Source organism: Triturus cristatus, chromosome 9 (assembly GCF_964204655.1).
Source record: "Triturus cristatus chromosome 9, aTriCri1.1, whole genome shotgun sequence".
In the NCBI taxonomy this organism is placed as follows: Eukaryota; Metazoa; Chordata; class Amphibia; order Caudata; family Salamandridae; genus Triturus; species Triturus cristatus.
In genome coordinates this window covers 478,519,553-478,543,061 of record NC_140592.1, presented here as the reverse complement: position 1 = coordinate 478,543,061, position 23,509 = coordinate 478,519,553, and the positions used below count along the sequence as shown (strand labels likewise).

Here is a 23,509-nt window from a genome sequence, read left to right as displayed (position 1 = left end):
AGATTGTAGCTCATAAGTTCGCTGCGTGAGAAAGCATACCTTGGGAAACGGGCAGGGGTTCTAGCGCTGAACGCGTTCCGGGCGCAGACGGGCTTTCCTTAGGCGCGCCCGCCGGAATTAAATAGGAAGTGCTGGAGGACCGAGCAAAGAATTAGAGTGCTGACCACTAGGCGGGTCCGCTCTTTCAGGCGGGCACTGCAGTCAGCGTCGCAACAATTATTAACGGTGAGGCTAAACAATGAATTCTACATTCTACAATTCACATTTTGCATTCCACTATATTTTAAAAACAGAAGATAAGAATATTGATATTTTCCAAAACAGCTCCAAGTACCCTGAGATGAATCCTCCCAGCGCACTATGAGCGCTATGCCCAAAGCACAAACCAAATGAGCGGTCGCAGCATCTGGGTTTAAATAGGAGGTGCTATAGGACCGAGCAAAGAACTAGAGCGCTGACCACTAGGCGGGTCCGCTCTTACAGGCGGGCACTGCAGTCAGCATCGCAACAATTGTTAAAGGTGAGGCTAAACAATGAATTCTACATTCTACAATGCACATTTTGCATTCCACTATATTTTAAAAACAGAAGATAAGAATATTGATGTTTTAAAAAACAGCTCATGGACCCAGAGATGAACCCTCCGAGTGCACTATGAGCGCAATGCTATGCCCAAAGCAGTTCTCGTAGGCGAGGTGCACCGAGATGCTGTACCATGCGCTCACGGTAATGTCTTTCCAGGAGAGCCTTCGCAATCTCGCTGGCGGATGGTCCGTCCATTGCGCAACAGGTAGATGATAATTAGAATTCCAGCTACAGCAAGCAGTATCAGAGGTAGACCTCAGAAAAGACTTCCAAACACGGAGTGTATGAAGTTAGGAATAACTCAGAAGATAGTCTGGAAAGTGCTAAGGAATCCGGACCCTATGGTCTTAAATAGGTGTATAATGCCACTCGTATCAGACATGTTAAAGATGCGTCCCACCATTTTTACGAAATGTTGGTGGCAGTTTGTTTGAATTAGCGCCTGTATCTCGTTCGAGGTCCTTGAAACTTGAAGTTCAAAGGTTTCGCGAGCGGAGGTCAGTGGCACGGTTTTTTGTAAAAGCATGGCTTTCATTCTGCCCCAAGCATCAAACTGTATCAACGAAACATTCAGTGAAGGTCATACTAGCGCCTCCTTGACTGTATTTGTCGGAGGAAACAATACTTGCATACAGCAAGTAACCCTGGTGTTCACGGTGACCAGATATGCAACGCCTAGAAGCATGCCACAACAACCTTGATCGTTTAGCATCAAGTAACTCCCATTCGAAAGCAACTCGAACACAGGCGATATTACGGCAGCTGGTGTTCCTTTCTTGTGGCAAGACAGATTTGAAACTGAACCATTACAGGCACCGTGCAAAACGAGAGAACCGCTGAAAGCGTTCTTGCAGTTTGTACCACTAAGAAACACTTCTCGATCCCCATTCTGGCATAGAAATCTATATGGTAAATCCCAGAATTTCTTAATGTATTCTTTCCCCAATTTTTCATATCTGCTTGCCTGCCTTTGCTCAAGGCAATAGTGAAACTGAAATGTAGTGACCGGGAGAGTGATTTGGCCATGGATTAGCCACTCAGTTGATGGTAATTCAGCTACTGTAAATGGTAGTCTGTCCAGTTTTTCAATTTGCAGCATTGTATATTTAGCTCCCCTTTGTGCCATTTCAATCGATGTATCAGTTAGATTGTATTCTGAAAACAGAGACGTACTGTTTTTAAAACGCGAAGGCACAAGGCCTGCACGCAAAGATTGTAGCGTCCAGCTCAATTACAAAATAGAACGTAACTGTGATTGGCCATGTTGTAATATGGCCAAATCCTGTTCCAGTATGTCAATAGCAAAAGATACAATGTTGCCCAATGAATATAATCTGGATGTCAAAGTAGTTAACCCATTATCCACCACAGCTAAACCTTTTTCTAAGTTTATACGGTCTATTTCCCATATTCTCTCTGTGGCTTCTTGTTGGGAAATCTTCCAGATTTCATTTTAGGCAGCCTAAATGCCTGCATATATGAAACGTTTTTGACGTTGTTTCCTAGGTCCCAGTAAAAAGTCCCTAAGATCCATGTCTTGTGAGAGTAAAGATAAGTGTTGCACTTCTGTAAGTGTTGAGGTTTCTAGCCAATCTAGACACAACTTCCCAACACTATAGGATGTCACTACCCCTGGATGTTCTCTCTGTACATATTGTGGATCTGGCCTATGCATAATGAGTCCCTTGGTGATGTTCAGGAACCGTTTATGTCATGTGTTTGTGTCTAAGGGCCAAACCACCCACCCTTTCCAATATGGGTCTAAACTATTGTACTGTAGTATGTCATCAACTGTTGCCCCTTATTTTATTTATTTTTATTTTAGGAGTTTTATATAGCTCTGGCCAGACCCGAAGGTATCGGAGCGGTTTACAACATTTGTCACGTTAGAGTCATACAGTCTGGCAAAGAGTATATATGCTGGCTCAGGGCATTTTGACAGTCTCACCGCGAGGTAGATCCTTAATGCATGGACGTTTGGCAGTATTCCTGGTGTGCGCCTCTTGACTTGATCTGCCCTTCCTTTGTAGAATAATTCTGCCACCCCTGTGTTGGTGTAGGTAACCTTGGAGTGTTCTGGTCCTTTATCTTGGCTATTACAAGACAGGATGTCTGTTGCACAGTATCATTTAAAAAGATAATCTGCTGTGGAATGAGGCATGCTCTAAATAGTGCCTCTGTACCCTGGACTTGTCAGTTCCTTGAACCCCAAATTGATTTTAAGTCAAGTTCGTCCTTCCATAGGTGGAAACCCTGTTCAGACAATTGGGCCAAAATGGAAGCAGAGTAAATCTGTTTCGTGTTTGTCAACATAATTTTCTGTGCTGATGTTGGTGCAACCTTATAATAAAATTAGTCTGGATCTGTTGTGTTAAATCCTGAAAAGTATGCAAATTTCTGTGCAAACACTTGTGAACTAGTTTTTGGTGGTGTTGGGCAATGTTCCCACTGATGGTACTCAAATACATTCCTGGATGAAATGGATTTGTGCAGGAAATGATGACCAAAATGTTGATAACAGTACAATTTGTCATAGTCTGAAGAACCCTAAAACATTTCATTATTAGAAAATGCCGCAGTTTTCTCTAAATCAGACAACATGTTATTAACTGTTTCAGTGTCCCAATCATCAGAAAATGTACTGGAGGTAATGATATCACTCAATGAGATTTTATATACATGATTAATTTTTGAAAGTTTGGTTGGGCCGAAAATGTTGAAATCAACCTTGTCCCATACTATACCATCGGGTATTGGAACTGCTGTAATGTTCACTGATGACAAGGCTCTTCGTTCATGATGTGACGATGTGTGTGGCTTCAGGAGGATGTTGACCTTTCGGGCTGTGGAATCTTGTTGAAGATAATGCCCATTAATAAGCATACTAAAAGCCAATACTAAACCTAGCCATAAAAGAAAAAACATTATCCCAGAAATTACCCAGAGTTCAATCCATGGTGATACCAGATATGTCTTTTGAACAAAGAGAAGAAAGTTCTTTAATTCTCGCTTGAATAGTGTTTTGGCTGGCGTCGTTTCATCCAGAGAAAACGTATCAAATTTAATGAAATAGCCAGAAGCAGTTCGATCAATTGTTGGAATTGCATCAGGATTAGTTGAAATGTTATTTTCCTCTCGACGAGGCATGTTAATGTAGACGTCTGTATTAAGTCTAATTGCAACTTGTGAATTATTCTGATTTTCATTTAGAATTTGAATGTCTGGTTCAAGTGGATCCAGTTTCATAGCATTGTTGCTTAGTCCTTCATTCCTTACAGGTGGCTCTTCAAACGTGATGAGTCTTTCTGTTTGAACTTCTTGGATTGTAGCTAGAGGAGGACGTCTGCTACATTGGAGCCCGCTAGGCCTACTGTTTAGTATCGACCACATAGTGTGGTTTGATTAAGTCATTTGAGACAAATCTTTTCTCCTTTTTTAGGGCAAGAGGCGGGAGCAGCTTGTTCTGAGTAGTGCAAGAATTGGTACAGGTTTTCTGTAAGAGGGTCCAATTTCCTTTTTGTCCCGACTTTTGGGCTCCAGACAGGTCTTGCCGTGACTACCTTGACTTCCTCAGTGGCGGTCTACTTAAGATGGACATTGCTTTGTTTTGTCCTGGATTCTTTTAGATCCTGTAAAACAGCCAAACGATCATGGATGTCAAATGGTTTTTCATCCGCCACTGCGCCTTCACAATCAAGATCAGGTACCCACATTCGTGTCCCAAAGAGGACCTCATATGGAGTGACACCCCTTATAGAGCTTCTTGGCTGGTTATTTAATGCCCGCTGTACCACATACAGGTGTGCGACCCAACTACTGCCCTTGCCTAATACCCTAGCTGTTAAAGACGGCTTTAAGTCTCGGTTTTTTCTCTCCACAACAGAATTTCCCTCAGGATGATACGGAGATGAGAACCGCAATGCTACGCCCATTCCTTCCATGGCCTCTTTGTAAACCCGAGAGCTAAACGCTGGGCTGCGTATGTACCGATAAAGACTCGCAAATCTTTTATAACAGTTCGAGGGTCAGCAGAACGCTGAGGCCAAACCCATAGGAATCTCGAGCATGAATCCACTGCAACCATGATATACCTGTAAGCCCCGTCTGTTTGTAAGGGGCCGCAGTGGTCCAAGTACACACATAAATTTGTAAATGTAAATTTGATACTTGTATAGCGCACTACTCGCCCGCAAGGGTCTCAAGGCGCTTGTACGAATACCGCTGTGGAACCCATCCTGGCTTTCCCTGTGAGGCGTCCACTCCTGGGCACCCCCAAGGTGGAGGCCAGGCATCCTTAGCGTTGTGGGGGCCGTTGTGGAGATTAAGCAAGCTATTGCCCAGAGTTGCAGAGTGGGACTCCATGATTGGAATAGGCCCCGAGGCGAGAATTATCAGGTCCATGGAATTTTTTGAGCCCAAGACCCGCAGAGGCGGGGAATTGAACCCTGGTCTCGGGCTAGACCTCTGCATCAGGGTCTGCCGCTCCCATCATTGAGCCACACTTCTCCACAGAGGTTTGTTTCACTTTAGTAATGGCTTCTGTGCCGGACGTGTAACGGTGGAGCCTTTCTTTTGCTGGCAGATGTCACATTTCAAGACATAGTCTTTAGTTTGCTTGGATAACCCTGGCTACCAGTAGCGCTGTTTCAGTAAAGAAATAGTTGCTGTAATGCCTGTGTGCGCAGAGCCCAAACCCTTGTGTGCAGCTAATACTAAACCTTGCCTACGATCCATATTTGGTATTACTCTATCCCCCTCTCCAGGAATCTGAGCATATGGAATGTTTTGTGCATCTAACTTGTAAGAGTATTTGAGTGGAAATTTATTAGGTACTGCTGTGCTGCCTTTGCATGAAGCGATGATATCGACCATTATATATCCGTCTATTCTCGCTTTAGAACGAGTCGGCGCAGCTACGGACGCCATGCGAACAGCCCCCATTGCGGCTTCATCAGCCAATGAATTCCCTTCAATGTGAACGCCGTCACGTTGATGACTCAGTGTATAGATCACGCGAGTCCTCGGTAGCTCGGTTTTCAACTCTGCTACCTGTTTCCATAGCATTTTGTGCTTAATTGTGCCACCTTTTGCATCCTTAAACCCGTTTTGTTCCCAATGCTGTAAGTACTCATTGTACGAATATACACAGTAAAAAGAATCACACACGATTAGTGTGGGGAATTTGTGATCTGTATTTACAAGTGCCAGTATCAGTGCTTTTATTCTGCCAACTGAGGCGTGCAGTCTCCTAGAAATTGTGTCTTTGTGCAGCTAGGATGGAACTTGCCATCACGCATGCGACCTTTAACAATAGCACATGCTGAAAAATATTGCTGCTTACTTCCTATCGCCGGTTGAGCAGATCCGTCAGTGTAAATTATATATTCATACTGATCTACAGGCAAGATTTCATTTGGTAGATAATTTTCTTTTTTATATTGCAGGAATGCTTGTGTTTTTAAACTTGGATCAAATCTGTATTCAACATCTGTTGCAGTAAGAGAATTAGCCCATTGTATCCATCTTGGATGTAACGCTTTCTCATTCGGGATGCTGGCTTTTGTAACAGCTTCTAAAGCCGGTACCGAAGTTACGACAATAATGCATTTCCCCTGAGCCAGTGCTCTTTCTTTTGCTACAGCAGTCTGAACGGCTGTCAGCATTTTTTCTGTTGAAGTGAAACACATTTCTGCATTTGTGTACAGGTGTGATTTGTATGCGATTGGTACAGTACGCTTTGACCCGCAATTATTCGTGTCGTACGTTTACCCGTGTTTGGAAGTGTTTAGAAGCAATTATGTCTTCCTGGAGTAAACGAAGAATATTAGTATGTTTTTGTGTCCAATCTCTGGCTGAAAAGTCAGGTTTGATTAATTCATAGAAAGGTTTTACCCTTTGTGCATAATCTAAAATGTATGTTCTGCCGAAATTTAGGAATCCTAGCATTGATTGTAAGTTTTTCAATGATTTTGGAGGCTGGTGCAGCGCACACTTTTCTAAAAAGTTAGCTGCCAGACTTTTGCTTTCACTTGACAGCTCATATCCCAAAAATAGGACATTGAGGTAGGCTATTTTTGATTTTTTAAAGTTGAATTTGTCGCCCTCTGTGGCAAATCCCACAGAGGGCAAGTGCCTCTTAAGTCGTCGTCTGTCAGATAAATATCATCCACATAGGACAACGCTTCTTCATCAAATTTTTAAGTAACTCTATTACTCTTGCAGAAAATACCCCGTTGCTATTTTGTACCCTTGGGCGAGTCGACAAAATTGTCGTTGAGACCCTAAAGCACTGAAGGCTGTTTGATACCTGCTTTCAGGCGCTGTATTTTGGCAGAAAAATCCATTTGAGATATCAAGTGTGGTTTTGTATTTTTTGCACACAATGTTATTCAGTAATGCGGCTCTGTGTGCATTTTGGACAGCAAAAGTCTTTGTGCATGAGTTTAAATGTCCATAATCTAATACTAGACGATATGTATTGTCTGGTTTAGAAACGAGAAACAAAGGATTGTTCATTGGAGATGTACATTTTTCAATGACCCCTTGGTATTCAAGTTGATCTAAGATCTCCCTGACCTGTTTTTTAGCTTCTTGCTTTATTGGCTATTGCCTCTGAGCATTTAGGTGAAACTTTTAACGGGATCACGTGGTAGGTTGAGTTCTCATCACACCCTGCGTGATTTTTGTACAATGCCGGGGCTTGGGCTACTGTCCACTCCTGTGCATATGTATGTTTAAGGTGAATGGGAACGTGGTTGGAAAATGCAGGAAAAATTACACTTTCTCCCCTAGGGCACTCTATTACGAATGCAGGCGGCCAATCTTGTTCTGCTAACAGGATGTCATAACCAGATGATAAGTTCTTCTAAAAACAACCTTTTACTTTCCTGGGCTTGTCCCCCTCCATCCGGAGTGTTATTTTAAATAACTTATGTGGGATGCTCACCCTGGTGTCTGGTGTTTCCACTGTGATGTAATCATTCAACTCCGCTGTCACCAGAAATTCCTTCATGTTCAGGCGAGCTATTGTTATTTCTGCCGCACTGTCTAGCATCGTCAGAGCCCATTCCCCGTTCAGAAGTTGTGTCCTCAGAATTCTGGGCATGTCTGATTTTAAGACCAGCAACTTTCTTTTGAGGTTTTGGAGTTTGCTTATCTTCTTTTTTAGAAAAATAAATTCTTGAGCGCTCTGATTGTCTCTGGACTGTGTGCGCTCCTCTCTGTGTTCTGACTGTATTTCTCTTTCTGAGCCTTTCTTCGAGCCCTGAAAGGAACGAGAGGATCGTGTATCAGTATCCTGATATCTGTCAGGTTTCCTAATATTATCCCTATTCCTGAGGTTGTACCTCTTTTCAGAGTGCTCCTGTTGAGGAGACCGACCTCGGGACTAAGATCTCTTGTCTTTAGAATCTTCTTTTTTTATTATCCCACTTCTTTTTAGAAGAAGTAGGTGCCTGTTTAAAAGTGTCCTTCTCAGGACTGCCCTGTAGTTGAGGTTTTAAACTTTCCCCCCCAAACTATCCATGCCTAGTTCTGCATATGGCAGTGTCCATTATTATGGATAGTTCATTCTCCTGCTCTAATGGAGAGAACACCCTTAGGTGTTGGCGGATTGCCACTGATGCTGTTTCTCCTTTAATGTTAGCTAGTATTATGGCTGATACCTGGTCATAGTTGTTTAAAAACTTCATTCCTAAGTTTAGGGCAGGTTCTGCTCCATAGTCATTTTGTATTTGTCTTAATACATCTGGTACTACTGCTAATGAAGGAATACCATGAGTTCTGGTATATATGGCAGCAAAGACTGTACCCCAAGAGGTGCAATCCTCTAACTGTGGTGTAATCCCCATGGGCAAAGAGATTGTTAACATTCTGTGTTTTTCAAATGGTGTGGTATTTGGGAATATTGCTTCTAACTGGGTTATTTTCTGAGCTACCCAGAAAGGAATTTGTTCACGTTTTGTGGGCACTTTGCCCATTACCGCGTGTAATGTTTGTGGAGTGATTTTAGTACCGGAGCTCTGTGTAGGAGCTGCAGTAGGTGAAATTACTGTAGGTTGGACCGCTAGAGTCCTCAAGACAAAGTGTGTCATGTTTCCGTAGAGTTTTATCATCTCTTTGTGTTGAACAAGGAGTTCATCCTATGGCATTGTGTCAATGTCTGAATTGGTGCATAGGTCGCTAATATCGGCCATGTTGCTCCTGGAATCCATAAAAGACCAAGACTTGCTCTTGTTTTTATGTGAGGTAGGGTGCCATTAAACCAGAAAATATGTTCCTGGAAAGTAAGCGGAATCTCGGTCTCCTCAAAAGGAGTGTAGACCGCTGGAATGTCATCATGTATGTAATAATGAAACGTTTTTTTTACAGCATCGGCCGCTGGGAATATAACCCATGAGTAGAACACCTCTGTTTTGAAATCTTTGTGCGCCTCTATCACAAATATTACTACACCTCCTCTGGGTTGTAACCCATGTTTGAGTAGTGTTACTGTTAAAGTTTGTCTGTCTTTGGGTGCAATTTCTATTGCTTCTGCATCGACCTCACCAGTCTGATTAGGTCCTTGGTTAAAAACTCCTTCCTCGTCCGCCATCGTTTTTAAGACATGGAATTATTGTCTAAGGAAAGGATAAAAAGGTTTTATGTAAAGGTTTTATGCAACATTTTGGGAATATTGTCCTTTCAAGCTTGATTAACCAACAGCCAATACATAGGCTATCTCGCCTACTCAGCTGTGGCGGAGTTTTTGCCCACTTACTCCAGACGTCTCTGGGTATTGTAAGTAGGGTCTCTGAGAATAAGCACGACTGGGCTACTCAGATTCTGCTGTTGAGTAAGTGCGCCATCAATATACCACGTTGGGCGCCATGTAGTGTAATCCCAATAGTACCCTGTCATGCAGGACCTCTGCTGTTTACGGATAATATATACTGTGGGTCTGGTGGCAGACTGACTCCGTGCACCCCCGCCGCATATGATAGCCTATGGTTTGCATTAGCTAGCTCGCAGTGCCACTAGAATCTCCTGCTGTCCGAGAGATTAGTTTTTGGCAACCTCAGAACACTATAACCTCAGACTCGTGGAAACAATATACTACTTTTCACCCAGTCACTCGTTCTTGGTTTTTTTGCTCTCAGAGAGATACAGAGAAGAAACAGTCGAGCGTTTTTACAATAAGAATGTATTGTACCGTAGTTCTTCTCATGTAGAACAAGTGCGCTGTTACAACTCTAACACAGTAGCAGAGATATAGAACCAGCAGTACAGTTAATAAAAAGGAATAGTATTGTTCTACCATTGTGCAATAGTCACAAACATATACATGAATATGAAATGCATTTATAAAATAAAGTGCGTACTCCTAAGATGCCTGACTAGAGTACCTGAGTGTACCTAGCATGTAAGTAGGTGTGAAAGAGCTACTAAGCCTAAGAGCCTAATGTCTAAGAGCCAAGAATCCCGCTAGGATTGAGTAGAACCCTCATACCTGAATAGTGAGAGTGAGGTACTTCGTCCTGGACTTGAGCTGGACACCCCGCAAGGGATCATCAGACCACTGTCAGCTGGAGCCGATGGCATGCTGGAGTTGCAGCGTCTCTTGTCAGTGTGTCGGTCTTGAAGTCTCTGTTCCCTCCTGCCTTCTGATAGCAAGAGGTGCTGTATTCATACAGTCTATGTACGTGTGTTACCCATTGTTCAGTATGAGGATGACGTTGGAGATTAAACCTTGTGCGTCGATGGGAGAGGTGAAGTATGCCTCCTGGAGAGTGTACTCATCAATTATTCATATGTGCTAAGGATGATGTCTTAGCAATATCGATTGGGAAAAACCCACCGTCGGCATGGAACTAGGTGAAAGGTTTAGTCCATAAAAGGCTATAGTCCTTAAGGCGTGATGTCCCTATAAGGCATTCTGTCCTTATTTGGAGTTATGTCCTTATAAGGCTCGTTCATATGAAATAACAGGAGCTGATGTAGAGAAAGTGTACGATGTTCCCTGACCTATATTAGGGTACCGATATGAAATATAACTGTTTTCCTGTGCATAGAAGTTTGTTTTGGCATTTTTTTTGCACCTCAGAGGTTGTGTAAAAGGTGTCAGAACCCTTCTTCTGAGAATATAGTCAGTGTATGGAGGGGTTAACCCTTTTAATGGGCTTCCCTACGCCTTGGCTCTGCCACACACCCATAAAGCTCAGAACCATTGATCGTGACAATCTTGAATTGGGGCAGTGTGGTCCCAACAGGACATCCTCAGAAACGTCCCTCTCACAACTGCATTTGTTCCGGATTCTAGAGTGCTGATTCATGCTGACATAGTGAAGAGATTCAGTTCAGGATATGCAATGTCTTAAAATTGGAAATGTTTCAGTCCTACCAAGTCTTGAAGCAGAAAGGTCCTGTCGTTGGATCAGCTTTTCATCCTGAGAAGCAACTTTCCTGTTAGGTTCTTGCTCATGTTGAGAGGCAGCTCTAAGAGACTTGTAAAGAGAGTTCAGTTATTGGCTTCTAGAGTGGCAAATATATTGTAAAATCGAGATCCGAGATGGGGGAAATTAAACCTAAGTAGTTAGGTCTCTGAACCACATGAAAAAGCGAGTTCCTTTGGGGATTTTGGGGGAAGACAAAATTGGGTGCTTAAAAATAAGTAGACCACTTGTACTTGCCATGCTTTCCTCAGATTCCACTGACTTTGCTTTTTTGGTGAACTGTACTCTGGAAACCGACTCACCTCGCTATTGGGTTGCCACCATGATGCTTTCCATGATAGATGTGTGTTATAATCTTGATGGTTTTCCCCCTTTCTTTTCCCTTCCTTCTCTCCCTCTTGGTACCGTCCTTTTCCCCCCTCTCCTCTCTTTCCTAATTGGTTTAACCGGGGCTGGAGTGGGCATTAGAACGTTGGTGACTGACCTTGTGAGAGTTGGGAAACTGTACTCGAATAAACGAGGTTCCTACTCATTTCAGCGTTGGATTCTCTTCTTAACAATTTGGCGACGATACCTGCTGTGTAGGGGACAGCTCCAGTTTCCCTCCTGTGTCTTTGACATCCGCTCTCCCTCTGTTTTCGTCTGCTCTGGATCAACTGGTCATCCGATCATCATCTTTTCATCCATTCGAAGTTTCCTTCCGCATGCTGCCGTCCCTTTCAGTTCGCGGTAGTGTTTCTCGAAGCGCCTGCGCAGGAGTCTCCTCAGCGTGTTATCAATATTTCAGTAACAAGGTCCTCGCTCCGACGCATGCTGACTTCAACCCTTGTCAGCTGACCTGCCTCCAGTGAGGGGAACAGTGTCCTGCTGAGGCGCCTGCTCCGGCGTTTACTGACTTCACCCTGTCAGCTGACCTTCCGCCAGCGAGGGGAACAGTGTCCTCTGCTCCGGCGCATGCGGATTTCAACCCTTGTCAGCTGATCTGCCACCAGGAGGGGAACAGTGTCCTGCTGAGGCGCCTGCTCCCTTGGTGCTTTTGTTTCCTCATTTTCCTGCTTGTGAAAATTGGAAGCGGCGTTATTTCAGTGCATCAAATTCACTTGTAATTGGGAGGAGTTTGAGGATCGAGCACATCCATTTCCTTCTTCATTTTGCTCTGTCTCATCGTCCTTCAGACTGCTACAGTGTTCATCATAGATGTTGTGCAGTTCTGCTCATACAGTAATTCTTTACCAGCCTAGTAAATCGCACTAATGTGTTAATTTCTACGCTTCCCAGTTCTTTATACAGCAGCAGCCTTGTGGGATAATCTGCATTTTGTTTCAAGTTTTCCGGTACTGTGTAGTATACACGGTTGCACGGTTCTGCGGTTCCTCTGCCTGCTTTGAGATTTTCTCCAATTCCTCCTTCCTTGTTTAACTTCTTTTGGAGTGCACCTTCATTTTCTCGCTGACAGGCACAGCTTGCCTGCGGTTTTCATTACCTACCTGGTGTTTGCTTCAATCAACTTGTTTTGATTGTATTAAAAGCTACTTTAAGTTATAAGTTCTGCATCATTCACAACAGTCGTACATACGCTGATGGGCACAGCATTCCTCACCTCTGCACTCAGCGTTTGGACTTCACTGATCATCTGCTAATCATTCTTCTCCTTTTTTTTTTTTTCTCTTCTTTCACCCATCTATAGTGATTTTACCAATATGTCTGTTGCTAATATGAGTCAACCCCCTCCATTTTTAAATGAGGATGGGGAACCTGACATCCCTTGGGACAGATGGGTCAAAATGTTGCATTCTTATTTGATCGCTATTGGGTGGGAAAAGTTTTCTTCAGTAAGAAAGCAACATATCCTTCTACATAATTTGGGTACTCAAGCGAGAAAAGTTTATGAGGACCTGGCAGATGAAGGGGAAGTAGGTGGTGAAGGTGATGATGATGTTTTTACCACAACTTTAAGGAAATTAGGGTCCCACTTCAAAGACAAGGTCAATGTAGTCTTAGAAAGACACACGTTTTTAAAAAGGATTCAAGGCAAAAATGAGAAAGTAACCTCATACATCGCGGCTTTGAGGGGTCTTTCAGCAACTTGTGATTTTGGTGCACTTACTGATTCTCTTATTAGGGACCAATTAGTTCGCTGCACCAATGACCACAAGGTGCAAGAAAGGCTTGTAACCCAAAATCCTGATTTGGATGAAGCTGTAAGTATTGCTAAAAGTATAGAACATACTGCATACTGTGTTAAAGAGATGAAAACTAGTACTGATTTTTCTCATGATGAAAAACAGGTAAATGAGATCAAAGAAGATAAAGATGTTTTAAAGGTCACCGATGCTCACACCTCAAACAAACCCAAAGCTAAGAAAGAAGTTTTCAAATGTTATCGCTGTGGAAATAGAAATCATTTTGCCAATTTTCCCAGGTGTCCAGCAAGGGGAGTATGTTGTAGGAGGTGCAACAAAATTGGTCATTTTTCCAAAATGTAAAATTCAAAAGAGGCAAAGAGTGAGGTACATTTAGTTCATGATGAAGATGTTTCTGTGTTTAAAGACAATACGTTTATTTTTAAAGTGAGTGACCAAGAGTTAGAAAAAATAATCAATTACCCAGTGTGTGAGATATATCTAGATGGGAAGAAAATCAATGCTTATGCATACTCCTGTTCTCCCTACACTTTAGTAGAATGGGAAACCTTCAACATGTTGTTCCATGAATATGAGTGTTAGCTGGAGAAACCAGATATACACCCTGGGGGATATAATAAAGAACCAATTCCTCTTATTGGTATGGTGAAAATGCGCATCACATTCAAGGATAGACACACTTATGGCAAGGTGTATATCACTGAGAAGGGGAGCAACCTACTGGGGTGGAAACACCAAAAGGATTTAGGTATCACTTTAGATCCCAAAAACAGAGAACAAGTTTTACTGGTAGACAGATCTTTAACTGGTGGGGAAATATGTGAGGAATTTCCGAAAGTTTTCTCGGTCCAGGTAGGAGTATTAAAAATTATGAGCAGAAAATTAAACTTAAAAAAGATGCTATACCTGTTGCTCACAAAACCAGATCTGTGCCTTTGCTCTTGCGAGAACCTTTAAAAAAAGAACTTGAAAAATTGGTGAAACAAGGAATCATACAAGCTGTAGAAAACTCTGAATGGGTGGCCCCCATTGTGATCACATCTAAAAAGAACATCGAAGACATTCGCATGTGTGTGGACCTTAGGAGTTTGAATGCCAGTTTATGGGTTGACGGGTACTCGCTCGCCAAGATTAATGAAATGTTGTCAGTTATAAATGGAGCTAAGTTCTTTTCTGTGTTAGATCTCACATCAGCATACTATCAGGTTCCATTACACACTGAATCACAATCACTAACCTCGTTCACCACACCGTTTGACACACATAAATTTCTGAAATTGCCATTTGGATTGGCTTCTGCCGCATCTGTTTTTCAAAGAATAATGCAACACGTTCTGGCGGAGGTGCATAAATCCTTATGTTTCCAAGACGACATTCTGATCTATGGGTCTAGTGAGATGGAACATGATGCTAATTTGAGAAAGGTGTATAATAAACTCAAAGAGGCAGGTCTTACCATAAAAAAAAAGGTAAGTGCAAGATTGGAGTAGCTTCAGTAGATTTCTTGGGGCACACACTCTCCAGTGAAGGGATTAAACCTAAGGTGGACTTGATAGAATCAGTGGTAAAAGCTCCCATAGAATAAAGAGGAAATTAAATCTTTCCTTGGCTTGGCAGAATATATGTCTAAATTTATCAAACACTTCTCTGATGTGGTACAACCTATCAGAGATCTGTTGAAAAAGGACAACAAGTATGTCTGGTTACCGGTTCATGACCAAGCATTTTCTAATCTCAAAAAAGCAATAGCCACGGCACCCTGCATAGGTAATTTTGATAGCACCAAAGACACTATCCTAACTACGGATGCTAGTAACAGGTGCATTGGGGACACTCTCTCTCTGATTCAAGATGGTTAGGAAAAGATAATAGCTTTTGCCTCCAGGACTCTAAAAGACACTGAAATTAACTATTCAACTATAGAGAAAGAAGCCCTGTCATGCTTCTGGGCTACTAACCACTTCAAATACTTTCTGTGGGGCCTACCGTTCAAATTAAAAACAGACCACAAACCGTTAGTTTCCCTGTTTTCATCAAAAGACATTGGAAAAACCCCACACCAAGGGTTGGTAAATAGTTGGTTTCTTTACAAAATTTCAATTACACTATAGAGCATGTGCCAGGCAATAAAAATCAGGTTGCAGATTTTCTTTTTCGTCTTCCTATAGACATATCTAATGATGACAACACAGAGGAATTTGAGGTGCTTCAAGTTACTATTCCTGCCATTCTTGGAGATGAATGGAGGATATCATATAAGGAAGATACCACGCTTAAAGCTGTGTGTGAAAAAAACAAGGAGGGTTGGCCCAGTAAGTGTGGGAATCTTCCTAGTGAGTTGCAACCTTATTGGAACGTAAGAGAGGAATTGTCCATAGTAGGTTCCAATATCTTTAAATCTGACAAAATAATACCTCCTGTCAACCTTAGAAAACGCATATGTGAACTAGCTCATGAAGGCCATTTGGGGAGGAGCCGTACTAAAAGTAAACTACGCTCAGGTTACTGGTTTCCAGGCATGGACACCCAAATTGAAGAGCTAGTCAAGGGGTGTCATGCATGTGGAATCAATGACAAGATGAAATGCATAAGAAGAACACACCTTGAACCGGTGCATGTTCCCGTTAAAGCCTGGGAAAAATTGGGTTTAGATATCATTGGGCCTTTACAGGTAATGGGGTTGCAGGAAAGATTCATCTTGGTGTTAGTTGATTACTTCTCTAAATGGATTACCCTCAAGTTTATCAACAAGGTGGACACCAAGGCTATTAAAATTTTCCTATCTGACACATTTGCCAATGAGGGTATACCACATACTCTCATTACTGATCATGGGGTTCAGTTTGTCTCAGAAGAGATGAAAGAGTTCCTGGTCAGCTTGGCCATAAAACATATTTCTACCCCGTTGTATTGTCCCCGTGCCAATGGGTTGGTAGAACGCTGTAACAGAATGATAAAAGACTCTTTACAGCTAGCAATAGCTGCCCATAAACCCATAATTCAATCCATCAAAGATATGATTTTGTCGCATGCTATAACCCCAAACAGTGTAACAGGCTATTCCCCGTTTTGTCTTTTAAGAGGTCGAAATGTACGCCTAATTGGTTATTTGATGATAATACCTTTGTATGTGATAATCATATCACTCAAGAAAGGATCCTGCACCATCAGAATAAATACAAACATGAATATGACCTCAGATGGGGAACCAAACCCCGCAAGTGGAACGTCGGCCAAGAAGTCCTGGTCAAGAAACCTTTCACCAGTGCTAGTAGGTAAAACAAATTTTATTGTCCTGAGAAGATAAATGATGTTGGAAGAAACGTAGTCACCATGGCAGATGGCCGGAAGTGGAGCATGGACAGAATAGTTCCATTTTCTGTGCAAGCCACTAGCAACAAGCCAAGAAGTGGGTCAAAGGAAAGATCTAATAATTTGGACATTAATCGTTCTAACAGAGCAGTGAAGTCTCCGTATTGGCAAAAAGACTATGTGATGAAATAAGTGTACTTCCTCTGTATCCTTTCTTTGTTTTCTGTGGTAAAGGAGATGTGTTATAATCTTGATGGTTTTCCCCCTATCTTTTCCCCTCCTTCTCTCCCTCTTGGTACCATCCTTTTCCCCCCTCTCCTCTCTTTCCTAATTGGTTTAACCGGGGCTGGAGTGGGCATTAGAACGTTGGTGACTGACCTTGTGAGAGCTGGGAAACTGTACTCGAATAAACAAGTTTCTTACTTCTTTCAGAGTTGGATTCTCTTCTTAACAATGAGATTCTCTGGCATTATACAGATTCTGCTTCGAGGACAAAAGGCAAGCGCAGACTTTAAGAGTGCAAAGAAACCCCTCCAGAGGGGTTCCCAGTAAAGGCTTTAATCCCACCTCCGTGCTTGGCTATGAGGCTTTTATCATTTACTCCATCCACATGTTAATAAAAAATCAAAAAATACGTACATTTTGAAAGAACATAGAATCTTCCATCACTCCCGACTCTTCCTTGAGCAGCCTTGGATTTTCCTGGCACTTTCTGGTCGATTTTAGGAGTTCCAGCCTGCTCATACTCTGCTCCCTCAGTTACTTCTCAATACTAGAAGAGTTCCCAAAAGCCACCCATGTGCCTACAACCAATTTCCTGTACTGGTTATCAGGGGGAGCCCGGGTAACACTACAGAACCTGGGCTGTAATTTACGCATGAATATCAAACAAACAGGATTCTGTAAAGGAAAAATTAGACCCAACTGTAACATATATCTACAATAATGGATAGGTCAACATTAAAAATTGCAAAGAAAAAAGTTTTCAGAAAAAACTTTTTTTTTTAAACGGTTCAATAATCCTGCAGTAGCACAACTCTTCTGTGGAATATCGCTGAAGGACAAGAGTACAAATCCTACAAGATCAATAATTAATTTTTTTTGGGAGCAAATCACTTTAAAGGTAAATCATCTGTTCGTTACTTACATAAGTAGATGCTCTTTTCATATTCTTTATAGTATATGTACACAGGCCCTGTACAGATTTTTGGACAGTAACATCATGTAATTGTATCCATTAAACATCCCCGAGGTAGTTCAAATTGACACATGCACAAGGTGACTTCACACTGTTGCAGCCTATATTTCTTCCTTATTTATTCCAAGCAATATTTCTTCCTTGGCATGAATCATTCATCACTTTTGTAGTAATTCATAATATGAACTCCTCTTAAAGAAGGTCGACGCGTTTCGGCCTCATGAATTGGGGTCTTCTCGGCACGGTTACAAAGTTGTGCATGAACATTCCTAGAAGGATGCATCAGGAAATGTGTAAGTTGCCTATATTGTTGTGTCTTTGGCTATATATACATCACATCATGTCTGATCAAGTCATTAATTGTAGAAGATGCATCCTAAAAAGTCATGTACATATTTGTGACTTTGAGATCCCTACGACAGTATGCAAAGTCCCTATGTAACTGTAAGACAGCATATCTTACAAAATTGGCCTCTGAGCCACATATTTACAAACTTAAAGTTAAAGTAAAGATACAACAGGTTGCTGGACTACTTGTTTTCGCTCATTTTGCTGTTGATGCAACTCCTAACTACCACGCAAATGTACACACATCAGGCAAATGGTGCAAGTATATGGCACGAGCTTTGGAGGCTCTGTGTTCTACAAAAAATTTAGTTGTGCTATTAACATCAAGTCTACAACGAAAAAAGTGCCATATTTGTGCCTGGCCGTATCTGTTGCAAGGGAAAGCGTCTAATTTGTACGCTTGCCTGTACCAAATAAAATTACAATGATCGGGTCTTGAAAAACGGAGGCAAACATGGCCTCCAAGGCACAATCTGAAACACAATGTGACATGACTCACCAAATGGTATTTAATGTCGAGTTCTCCAACCAGAATCATAAAGACGCGTAACAACTAGATCGAAAAGCGCTATCGATATACCGCAGGTGGCTGCACGGAAGAACGATTCTTGTTATTCAAAGGAAAATATTTCAAGTAGATGATATATATTAAAGAAATTTGTTTCTTGACTCTATTTTACGCCACATTTTGCAGTGCTTTTGCATAAAACGTCAATCAAAATGTAACAAATAGCCTAAAATCCATGACAAGCTCTTAAAAAGGAGACAAGTTATAAGGTATGTACAATATTTGTTGCACCCAGACCTAGCTAAAGAGTGTGGACCTAGCAAGAGAGCTATGAAATGGTCAGCTATCCATCCTAAAAGTATTTTGCAGGGTTGCATTAGCCAAGTATATTTATTTTGAAAGCGGGTGGGCGGTCCAGGGGCAAGGGTATCTGATGTGTTTGATTATTAAGAGTTTGGGGTGTCCGACTGGTCCTTGTGTAGTTTTTGAGGGGGTGCACGTGGCTTAATCTTTGTAGATTGCTTGAGGCAGTAGGGTGAATATCACCCATATAAACCGCTGTGGTTCATATGTTCGACCCTGCCATAATTTAATTTGATCATGTAGTTCCTACTATCATGTCATGCTCTACTCACTTTACAGTTTTGACTTCATCTTCTCCAACTGGCTCTTCATGTACCTGACGGACTCGGAGCTGGTGCAGCTCACCCAGAGGATGCTGGGATGGCTACGGCCTGGGGGATACCTGTTCTTCCGTGAGTCGTGCTTCTTTCAATCAGGTGAGCGTTCTCATCCATCGGTAGGGGTAGCGACTGGTTTCCACTTAAGAGCCAATCAAGAGCACTCAATTTGACTCGGTCCTTCTCTCCGTTACTCTTGATTTTTATTCTTTCTTTTGTTATTTTCTGTGGCTTCTCTTTATTTTTTTCTGCTTGTATTCTCCAAACCTCTTTTCTCGTCATACTTTCTTCCCTTTTTACTTCCCTTTTCTAATGTTTTTCTTTACTTATCTTACTTTCCATCTTTACATATATTTTTATTGTGTTATACGAAAATAATGGCATTAACGTGATTTGCCTTTCAATATATGGATTTGAATCTAAATGCTCTTCGGGGAAAGAACATTTGTTATAAAGGGAATTCCATTTTTGTGGCAGTCAGGCATTTAATAATTACACTGATGTAGGATTCTGAAACATATTTTTAAAGAAAAAAAGGTCCCATTCAACAGGGATGGGTATAGTATCACAATTCTTACAATCAAAATCAAAATCACTTGCCTGTGGTAAGGAAATCGGCTGATTTCCTTTTAACCTACTCATGGTTTACTCACTTATCCCACCGCATATTACTTGTTTTTTGCCATATTGTTATTAAATTACAATTATCTCTCTAATCATGGACATTGAAAATTCAAATTTTTGATTGTAAGAATTGTGATACTATAACCATCCCTGTTGAATGGGACCTTTGTTTCTTTAAAAAAAATATATCTACCCTTGGTCCCGTCTGACACGTAGGGTTTCCTTGTGTCTCTCCATACCTAAGTAGGATTCTGAAATGGCACATGGTATGGTATATGTTTACATTTGATAATTACGGTTAACTCACTGCCCAGTAACCCAGGTGTGTTTCGACTAATATAAAAGTAGGCTGTGAAATCCCCGGTACATACCCCACTAATGACACACAAAGGTATAAAGTACATACATCCCTGGGCTGCGGGATTTCGTAAATCTGGTTTATTCTGCGCCTCTTAATATAAAACTAGATGGAAATGTTAACAAATTCTTGGTAGGTCGCATTCCATTTCATTTAAAATTTGTAACTTCTCGCTACCCCGGCTCTCTGGAGTAATGTTCCTCCCTGGATTTTTAACAGACGTTCTTACCCCTTTATTGAAAATACGCAGTGGGCAGATTTATTTTACACAGCAGGTAGCCATTTTGAGAATTCAGATAACATCAGTGCCCAAAGAATGCAAAATAAGTTTCAGGAAATTCCAACCTGTACATCCACCCAGTAGAGGGTGGAGAGAGGAAGTTGCAACAGCAGCATGACCCGCATTGACAAAGCCAATAGATCCTGTCTGTGGGTGAGCTATTGGCTTTGGCAGTCAGGTTGGGGTGGGTGATTTGGGGGTGGTTGGTGGTGGGTAACAGTGAAAGGTGGAGTGAGTAGCAGGGTGTTGCAGTGCGTAATTGACAGCTAAAAAGAAAACGCTATCAAGCGGCCAGCACTGGCCGCCTCATAGCGGTTTCCTTTACTTCTGGTAGGGGCAAAAGAAACAAGAGAGGGAGTGAGAGCGTTGGGGGGAGGAGAATCAGGAATGGAAGGGCAAGTGGTAAGAGGAGGTAACAATTTTTTTGTCCCACCATAGCGGTTATAAATTTATACCGATGGTGCTCTGTTTTTAATCCTGGCAGTTTGGTGTCTTGGAATAAATTGAGTAGTTGACACCTCCTAGCTAGTTTTATATGCACTTTTTTCACTTCTTTTGTGCTGCGCCCTCACTCTTTAACAACTTTAGTGCTCTTCATAAGAGGATTTAGATTATCCTTTTTGATATAAAACATCCCTGAGCTCCTCTCTCCCTATGAGAGGGTTGTAGCCCTCAAAGGAACTAGGTTTTTCCTTTGAGAGGAGAGTCCCTATGATGAAGCATGTCACCTTTTGGTGAGTGAGGGATTTTGTCCTAAAAAGGAAAATGCCCAACTTATTTTGGTGGTATCTGTGATTCTGTAGTTTTTCATCTTGCCATGTAGTTTTGTACACATTTTTGCATTAGCTTCTTGTTTAGACCCAGGGATTTCGTACTGTTATGATATATGTAAGAGGAGGAGAATCAGGATGAGGCGTGTAGGGGATGGTAAAAAAAAAAGTGTGACGCAGCCAGTGTTTAACCGCGTCCTATCGCTTTTTTAAAAAAAACATAGTCCATGAATCCCAGCGCACAGTGGATGGCAAGCAGAGGTACACTAATTAAATGTATTTAATTTGTGCTTATTCTGTGTGCTACTGAAGTCAGCAAAGAAGTATGACAACACTGCACATGAATGGTAAGTAATGGCCTGGTTCCAAGCCCATTATAGAACACGAGTCTTGCAAGTGGGAGCGCATGCCCTAACACTTGCTCACACAGGCGAGACCTAAAAGCCAACAGTAACCAGTGAAAGCCTGCTGAGATGTGTTAGCATTAAATGTTGTCATGTGATGTGCTCACCAGGTAGCATCGGGTGATGGTTCCTAATGTAGCAGCTTTGTGGAGAAAGCTGAATTCCCGTTCTGCCACACTAAACAGTAGGCTGTTTAGAAGTCCTGTTAATTGAATGCCCACATTGGTTGCAGGAAGGGTGGTCACAAGTTAACTTATCTCTATATTATGCGACACAGGATACTCAACATTGGTTATGAATCACCATGTGACTACCCCAACCATGCAGCGCCTCTACCTTCTTTCAGCATGATTGGGTAAAAGATTGCCAAGTTCTTAAGGCAGACATTAACCTATGTCAGCTCTTCCATTAAAGTGACATAGGTGCCCCAGAAGGCCCAATGTCCCTGACGAGATGGAGGGGGTTGACTTCAGCAGGAAGCTGGTGGAGCAAAAAAATTGACTTTTCTTGAAAGACTGTGCTGCAGAGCTCCAGTTCTGAAATCACTGGCAAAAATAGGGACGCCTTCGCTATCCAAGATCACTAACTTGGTTCTAGACTTGGGTGTGGTCCCCTCGATTCTGAAGCAAGCTCCGGTGACTCCTTTGGTTTAAATAAATAAATAAATACATGCTTCTTGTGACTGACTCTGCCAGTTACCTGCCCGCCTCTGGTCTGCCCTTGATAATAAAAACATTGGTGTCCCTGATTTGTAAGCTGCTGAATGAGCACTCTTAAGTTAGTCAGTTCTCAGTCAGGATTCAATCTTGGGGATGGGACTGAACCACCCTAGCTGATGTTAACAATTCAGTAAAAGAGAAAGGTCTGACAGGGATTGCCTTCCTTTTCAACATCGACTTGTTACTGCTGGCTAAGCAATTAGGAAACACAAGGTGTTATATCCTATGCATGCAGATGACACGTAGCAATAGTGGTAGGAAGTGGGGATAGTAGTGAAATATCCACTGTTTGGGGGAAATCCAAAGATTGAAACAATACAGCAGTCAGGTTCTTAACAGATACAAAACACAAGCGCTGCTGCTGGGTACTAGGGCCTTGGTTGAATGGTCGTTCCATGGCTGCAATTGTTGGGTTATAAACCATTTCAACGCCTCCTTTGTAAAAAAAAAGTATATCTGGTGTAGTTATGCAACTTCATTGTGTAATAAACTCACAGACCCGTCTTGGGAACAGTCAGGTTTGTTTGCAAAACCTTAGCTCAACCCTGGGTAGCTGTGGCTTCGAGCAGTCGGGTTTTACCAAAGGAACAAATGGAAAGCATTTTGGAGTACCAAAACAGATGAATAAGAAAGAAACGCAACACAAAGGAAATCTGAATAAAACTTAAAAAAATTGCTATTATTTCTATGAATGTTTAGTCCACAAAATATATCCATTTTTAGGAACAAAATCCACCAGAGGGTTCAACAGATCTAAATCATTAAGCAAATAATAAATCACTGCTTTTCATTCAAATTGTAAATGAACACTGGCAACTTTTGCGGTTATAGGTTGCTTTAGAAACTTAAAAACGTTTTTATAAAGTTAAGTACGGCTACAACGGCTCGGCCTGTTTGACCAACTCCGACAGGGAGCGAGTCACAGGGGCCAATAAGGGTTGTTATGAAATGTTACGGTGCAGTCAAAGCACTCTTCAGTCCAGTTCCAGGTCCTATGGTTGAACTGCCATAGACTTCAATGGAGTGGTTCTTATGCAAGGGATACAGGAGAATATATGTTGTTACTACGCATGCTTTACATCGCATGCCATTACAACACGGTTGTTACAATGACTGCGTTGTTACATTGCAAACCATTACATCGCAAGT

At 41.9% G+C, this 23,509-nt stretch overlaps 1 protein-coding gene across 1 annotated transcript in view; it reads left to right on the top strand.

Annotated features, from left to right (window-relative positions):
- Positions 1-23,509, top strand: part of LOC146798161 (uncharacterized) — a 203,575-nt gene that overhangs the window by 82,143 nt on the left and 97,923 nt on the right. The window contains exon 4 of the mRNA XM_085625412.1: positions 19,168-19,304. Coding sequence (XP_085481538.1) covers positions 19,168-19,304 — 137 coding nt within the window. The remainder of the gene's footprint in view (positions 1-19,167; positions 19,305-23,509) is intronic.